Source organism: Morone saxatilis, unplaced genomic scaffold (genome assembly GCF_004916995.1).
Source record: "Morone saxatilis isolate NCDOM2014 unplaced genomic scaffold, NCSU_SB_2.0 Contig17, whole genome shotgun sequence".
Lineage (NCBI taxonomy): Eukaryota > Metazoa > Chordata > Actinopteri > Moronidae > Morone > Morone saxatilis.
The window spans coordinates 17,940,335-17,947,832 of NW_023339729.1; the positions used below are offsets into that span (position 1 = coordinate 17,940,335).

The 7,498-nt window shown below is 36.8% G+C and overlaps 2 protein-coding genes across 2 annotated transcripts in view; one reads left to right on the top strand and one right to left on the bottom strand.

The window, feature by feature from the left end:
- The window catches only part of primpol (primase and polymerase (DNA-directed)), a 5,139-nt gene extending 2,937 nt beyond the window's left edge, over positions 1 to 2,202 (bottom strand). The window contains exons 1-6 of the mRNA XM_035659914.1: positions 1,823 to 2,202; positions 1,634 to 1,728; positions 1,393 to 1,531; positions 663 to 810; positions 486 to 582; positions 247 to 395 (exon numbers count right to left, since the gene is read on the bottom strand). Of these exons, the coding sequence (XP_035515807.1) occupies positions 247 to 395; positions 486 to 582; positions 663 to 810; positions 1,393 to 1,531; positions 1,634 to 1,728; positions 1,823 to 1,996 (802 nt within the window). The 5' untranslated portion in view covers positions 1,997 to 2,202. The remainder of the gene's footprint in view (positions 1 to 246; positions 396 to 485; positions 583 to 662; positions 811 to 1,392; positions 1,532 to 1,633; positions 1,729 to 1,822) is intronic.
- Positions 2,203 to 4,947: 2,745 nt separating this feature from the next.
- si:ch211-145b13.6 (ecto-ADP-ribosyltransferase 5) overlaps positions 4,948 to 7,498 on the top strand; it is a 2,899-nt gene continuing 348 nt past the window's right edge. Inside the window, exons 1-4 of the mRNA XM_035659898.1 lie at positions 4,948 to 5,095; positions 5,317 to 5,423; positions 5,506 to 6,209; positions 7,364 to 7,496. Coding sequence (XP_035515791.1) covers positions 5,364 to 5,423; positions 5,506 to 6,209; positions 7,364 to 7,436 — 837 coding nt within the window. The 5' untranslated portion in view covers positions 4,948 to 5,095; positions 5,317 to 5,363 and the 3' untranslated portion in view covers positions 7,437 to 7,496. The remainder of the gene's footprint in view (positions 5,096 to 5,316; positions 5,424 to 5,505; positions 6,210 to 7,363; positions 7,497 to 7,498) is intronic.

Sequence of the window (7,498 nt, forward strand, 5' to 3'; positions counted from 1 at the left end):
TTACCTACCTATTTATCTTTTGTACCTAAGTATTTTATTCTATTTTTGTATGTACCTGGCTGCTATGACGACCCAATTTCCCTTCGGGGAGTGAGTAAGTAAGTCAGTAAGTCTGTCTGTCTGTCTGTCTGTCTGTCTGTCTGTTCATTGGTAGATACTGGCAAGATTTCCAAAAGGGTCCAAGTGTGCGCATGTGTCTGATATGAGGGTAAAAAAAGACTAAGGAAATTTTGTGGTTTCTTTTACCAAGATCAACAAAGAGACTGTCTTGGCCATCCTTGTTTTTCACCCGGAGGAACCCGAGGTCTCTCTCTTCCAACTTGCGTTTCTTGGTCTGTGGACTTTCAGCTACCTCACCTGCTTTGGCCGACTTCTCCCCAGAAACAGCATGTGTCCTGCTGACAGAGCATAATTGTGTAAAATTACCCAAAGTGATGACAACAGAGATATAAAAGCATTTATTTTCTCTGGTCTAAAAAACAAACCGTGTTTCGCTGTTTTCTTCCAATGAATTCATCCCAGCATCCGGGGAACATCCACTTTTGCTCAGGACTGGTTGAAGAATTGCATGGATAAACTTACCTATATATAAAAAAAGAATATATGAATTAAAGTTACATATGAAAACAGTATGTGTTGCCTCCACACAAGATGGAACATACCCATATGTATGTTGTCTTTGAAAGCTGCATTTTGGAGATTGAAGATGAGATGTCGACTGAACTTCTCTTCCGTGCTGGAGTCAAGATTGAGGACATTTTTTGTGGTGCATTCAACCCCATAAACTTCCATCAGCTTGTCACAAACATACTGTCAACACACAAAACACAGACAGGTAAATATACTCTATATCCTACATATTTGAGGTAAAAACGTACATATAATGTAATCCAGATGTTCCTCCCATATATGACAGATTCCAGAAGCAACTTTAACAGTCACATTTTTAGTTTAACATTTATGACAATACCTCTAATCTAGAACCAGACCCTTTACTAATCATACTTCTTTCATTCCCTCACATACCCAACCTGGTACCATCCCAACAATTGAAACTGAAATGTGTCAATTTAATTAAGATTTCTTTTATACCCTACAATTAGAGAAGACTGCATTAAAAACAAGCACTTTCAATTTAATAGAATTTGGCAAACCCCTAACTGCAGAAGTACATCCTGACATTAGAAGAATATAAGTTAATTATATACCAGAAATGGCTTACTTTTGTTATTACTGCTCCTATAATCTTACTTATCGGTTGAATGTCAAGTGGATACTTATATAACACATTCTTCTGCTTTATAAATGTTAAACTTAAGAACATCTGAATCATCAAGCAAGCTGCTCTTGTAGCAAGACACATTGTGAATAAAAATGCGAAAAGGATTTCACCTGGATAAGTGAAGACACCATAGTCTTCCCATCAGCTCCTTTGTTTGAGGGCTTGTGGAACTCCAAGTCAAAGTAAAGCTTACAAACAGCGCCCTCTGGTATCACCTCATAGCAGTGCATCAAGGACTGTGTGTAAGTCCTGAAAAAGAGACAAATCACCATCATTGGACTTCGACACATTGTTTTCCAAACACATCACAAGAAGATGCACCTTATTTTGCTACGTAGAACTGATATTTACCTGTAGTAATGCCACAGCTCACTGTAACTGGTAACCAGGTAGATCCTTTGACCCAGGGGGGTCTTTTCTTTTTCAAGTGCAAACACATGTACAGCCTGTACACAGGGCACAAATGACAGTGTTTTTTCCTTAGGATGTAAAATTTAAAATACAGACTAATGAGATAGTCCAGCATCAGAAACGTCTTACCTCTTTGCAGCTCTGTGCGAAGCTGATCGCCATAATTTGGCGAGGGAAAAGCTTCCATACGGAGGAAGGCTGGCACGGCCACAGTCGAGGTTTGTAGTGCGAGGCCAGAGGATTCAGCTGGAACGATTGAGCGAGCTGCTCAACCTTCTTCAGTCTGTCTCCCCACTTCTTCATCTTCAAGAGCTTCTAAACAACTTACACTGTATGTGACCCTTTATTGCACCCACAGGTTCATTGTTTGTCTACTTCCAAACCAAGGTTGGAAGTCAGCTACAGTGCAGCGCCCTGGAGATGGTAGAAATTCAGTGACTTGCTCAAGGACACTTCACAGATGTATCACAGTGGATACTTGAACTGTGGTCCTCCTGACATCCTACAACCAGAAAAACCTGCATTAAACAGAGAGAAGATTCTGTTTTTTAGCTTTACTGACATCAATGGGGTGAAAAAATAACAGAAACGCCTTGCGTCACTACAATTCAGCAGCACAACAAACAGTTGAACCAACAACTCTCTAAAACAGATTCAACAAAAACTGAACATTATAAGCTCCATGAAGGTAGGACTTATTGCAGGACTGTTGTATTAGACTGCATTAGTTTGTGCTAGGTGTACCTAATAAATGACAACTGAGTGTATAATCAGTATATAAAATACTATGTAAAAATCTGATTATAAAACATAATAGATCCTTATAGATATCCTTAAACAGTATATAAATACACTGGCTCTAGTTTGACTGTCTACAACATTTAAATGTTATTAAGATCAGTACAAATAATACAATAATATAACAAAAGTCTACAAAAAACTGTATTTTTACTTTTGATACTTACAGTAAGGTTACATGACTTAGTAAAATTAGTAAAATCAATAAAAGTAAAAATACTAGAAGTACAGTATGTATCAAAATAAAAAGTACCCATTAGAAAGGCCCTTGTCAGCGTTATATTATTATTATTATGATTACATATCATAATCATTATGTATTAACATGTTTTATATTTGTATTATAGGTTTTCAAATCTGCAAAGCAACTAAGAACTATGCATTTAAAATAAAAGTAGAGTAAGAACAATATTTCCCACTGTCTAGAAGCATAAAACTGAACTTTTGAAGCACCTTAAAGATGTAACTTGAGTAATGAGCTCAATGTTAATGAACACAGCTGAAACATCAATGTGTCAGAGCTAACTCATTTAGAGCTAGTATAACTTTAACGTTAACGTACACAGTGTCTGTAAGAGTAACGTTGTCCATAACTCACCAGTAGTTCGGGTTAAAGAGTAAAATAGTCCAGAAGTTATGTTACATTCATGTTTGTGTCCTTATTCTCACTCGGTGAACAGAAACAAACTTCAGTCTTGTTTTCTTTTTGGCGCCTCTGGAACCGGAAATGCTGCTGTTTCCGGTCAAAAGTCGTACAGTCAGCAGACAATATTATTGTTTAGATTAAAACCTGTACTCTTTATTAGAAATAACATTGTAACCTTATGATAAAAGAAAGTTAACAAGCTGTTTAAAGTACAAGCAGTGTAAACATGAGTACACAAGATTAAGACCGGACATCTCCGATTTACGACTTCCGGCTACATTTTTCAAAAATAAAAGCCTTTTACTATATTATGAGTGGATGTAACTTAAACTGTCAATGACATAAACAGACAGTAAATACAAGAACAACAGCTGCTGTGGTTGCTTGCAGAGCCATTTAAATCTCAATGACTCTCTGGTTGCTCTCAAAATAGAAATATAAAAGCACAGATATGACATATCTCATAGTGCTGCTTGCATATGTCATTAGGGCCAAATTCTATTAAATTGAAAGAGCTTGTTTTTAGGGCAATCTTCTCTAATTGTAGGGTATTAATTTAATCTTTCAGACACATTTCAATGGTTGTGACTGTAGTTTTCTTTCAGTATGTGAGCATATATATGTCTTTAAGCATTAGTAGATGTGAATATTGCTGTTGGGTCTGCATTACACATTTTTTTTGTGCCGTTAAAGTCTTGCATAATGCTGTTGGATGTGTTTAATTCTGTTTAATGTAAGCATACTGCTGTTTTGGCTGCTTCACAAGTAAAACACGTACTTGCAATAGTCTACCTGATTGTTGTGATGTTTTACCTCCATGTAAAACACCTGCAACATAAATGAAATGTATTTCTACAAAATTGTACTGCACAATATAACTTGAACCAGAATGGATATGTGTGGTTGCCTGTTTGGTCCGTGTGTATGCAAGTAATCTAAATACAATAGTAAATATATTTACATTTATTGATATATTTGTATAGGCCTACTACAGTGTTTTTTCCAACTTATACTTAATAAGAATCAAACACCAAAAATGTTTATATTTAAGTCCATACACTGTCCTCCTCTTGCACAGCCTGGCACTGCTTGGATCTAGAGAGGATGGCATGTTGTCAATACTGCTCCACCCACTTAAACTCAACACTTATCAGTGCTCTTCAGTAGGTTGTGTGCCAGCAAAAAAGGAAGTAAGAGGAAGTCAGGAGGTGGAAAATGACCTTGCAGACCTGCCCACTCTCTAGGGGACACCGAAGAAAACAACACCATATGCAGCATTTAGTCATTACCAGCATAAGGGCACATCCATCAAGTTGCTTCATGATTTATTTATTTTTTAAATCAGTGAAACTGGTAGAAAAAGTTTAATATGGAATCTGTATCAAAGCATTTTTGTTCTGTAATTTACATGAAGCAAAGTCTGTAAACATTCAGCCCATAATGAATGCAATGTGTGACATCCAAAACCTGAAGACTGAAATTAAATCCAAAAGCACTGTTGGAAATTCAGAAACTATTAATTAATTAATGCCTGAAAGGTCCAAATGCATTGCACTGCACTGCACTGCACTGCTGAAAAACCTGGAAGGCAAAATGTAAAACAGTCAGAGTTGGAAGCTGCACTGCACGAGTCAGCATTCACAGTAATAAAGACTCACACAAAAAATAGCAGCACAACACATTTATTGCTGGGTCGGACCATTTATGTTTATCTGGTTTGTAATAACATCTGCACAAAGCAGCAAGAGCTCACAGTAAGTCAGTAGCTCTAGCAGGACATAATCTCGACATGAGTGGTGTGTTATTTCCTTACACAGGAAAGGAAAAGGAGTTGCCTGGTGAGATTTTTGACTTCCTAAATGGTGGTGTTCTGCAGAGAATGATCCCACCCCTGCAGTTTTACATATATGGACTTGATTTTTTGAGTTACTCCCAGAAATAAACTGGCTTTGCTTGAGGTATGTGCCTTTCAGTGTTTTCAACATTTCAACATTCATTTAAGTGTTTAATCATTTGTGTTTGTCTTTGCCGTATTCCAATGAAGGAAGACTGATAATGGTAGCTTGAGGGCTTGTCTAAACAAAGTATCTGGGTAATAAACCAGATCATGCCATTTTTGGACTGCGTATGGCATTGTGGAACTTTTTATTCAAGTTTGGTCATGCAGATTTTATTTCAGTTTCAGCTATTTGTGCCAATAGAAGACAAGAAGAGGAAACCTTCAAAATGTGGGATAAAATAAAACTGCTTCTAGCTGCAATCATTTTCACAGCTCTCTACTGCAAAGTAAGTATTGTTTCTCTTATGATGTTTTGATGTTAAAAACAAGTCTCTTCTCTTGAAACTATTTTAAATTCTACACTCAAAGGTGACTGCAGAGGGAACAATACTAAAGGACATGGCCCCAGATTCTGTAGACAACCAGTACAAAGGATGTCCTCAAGAGGCCTTGAAGAAGTTGATCCAATCAGGCCTGTTACAACAAGAGCTCCGCAGCAATGAGTTATTCCAGAAAGCATGGAATGCAAGCAACCATTGTACAAAGCTGATCCCTGGAGGAATAAAAGAACACACTGCTGCACTTTTGGCATATATCAATGGGGATGCACAGTTTATAAGTAACTTTAACAATGCAGTGAAGACAATGGGTGTAAATGTTAGCACCTATGAAGACCGCTTCCCTTTCAAGTCCCTCCATTTCCTGCTGATGGATTCAATAAAGCTGCTGTATCCAAAAAAGTGCAAGACTCTGTATCTTCTCTCAGAAGAACCATACACCACAAAACAGGGATCAAATGTGAGAGTTGGGGGGTTCATCAAAGTTGATTCAAACTATGAAGAGGTGAAATCAATGGAAGATTTGGATGGCATGGTCATTTTTAACATCACTTCTTGCTTCTTTGCCAACCTTGGAAACAACATTTGCAGTGATGAAGGTACCGCACTCTTATCTCCAGCTGAAGTGTTCACTGTGGAGTATCTAAATAGAACAACTAATGCAAATAGGGATCAATACACAGAGGTTGTATTGAAACACTCAGAACTGGACAGCTCGCTCAATTGTTTTTCACGGTAAGACTCACATCCTCTTGATTTAAATATTTTGCTCAAACCAAAATAATAAGCTTGGAATTATGAGGTTATGTCTGAGTTATATATCAAAACTGTGTGTATGATCTTTGAATCTAACAGAATTAATGAGTAATTACTTAAAAGTGTCAAATATGTGAAATAGATACAAAGACCACATAGTTTAATGAAGAATAATATATTTTAAAGCCCCTGAAAAGTCTCAGTTCTTCAGTATTTCTCTAAATGACTGATAATGAAGTCAGAGGTCATCTAGCAGATAATAAAGTATAATTAAATTGGTTATCATGCTTTCAATTATAATATTAATGTACTAGAAATAAGTCACTTAAATTGCTGCAATGCACCAATCCAATAATTACAATACAACAAAAAATCTTCTATCAGATCTTTAAGGCTCAAACTATTTAGGTCAATATATTTTAATCTCTATATTTATTACAATGTCTTTTACTACATTATCTTCGATTTATGATCACTTCTAATTTATCTATAAAAACGTATGTTAGGTTCATTTCTCCAGTGAGTGCCTTTGTCTAAGGCACTGGCTTGGACCTGTAGTTGGTCCTCGGGTGCTGTACAGTGGCTGCCCACCGCTCCTGGGATGAGTTAAATGCAGAGGACAAACATTATATGGTTTCTGATTGTATGTGTGACAATAAAGTTGATTCCTGATTCTATTGTAAAAACAGTTTTCACCCCAAAAAGCAGAAGAGGAGCTGTGGGATTTTGTTCAGCCCTGAGTGTATTGCACCAACAACTCCAACTTAAGAAGGCAGGATAGCTGTTGCCAAAAAAAAGTTACGTAATCACTCACTACGGAGTACACTGTGATACCTGAAGGAAACTCAGATGAGCATTTCAGCATTTTAATGAACTTACAGCTTCTGGATTTTGGTGGTTGGACAGTAAGAGGACACTGTTCAGTTCTCTTTTTTTGAGCGGGGCAAAAATAGGAAAGAATGTGTGTGGGTGTGGTTTATTGACATTAAACCACTTTTATCAGATTTTGATTCAAATGTTAATTCCTGATTGGTGCATGTAGAAAGCAAAAAAAAAACAGTTGATGGAGGAAATAGGTTTTCAGGGCATTTAAGATATTTTGATGTTAATGATCTCTGTGTTTTTGTCTCTAGGTCCCCAGCTGATGTCTCCACCCAGTGGCTTGTGTTGGTGCTTGTGGCTTCCTCTCTTTTCTTCTTTCACTGAAAAAACAAAGAATTACTTCTATTGCATTTTTTTAATTATAGACTCTATCTATCTATCTATCT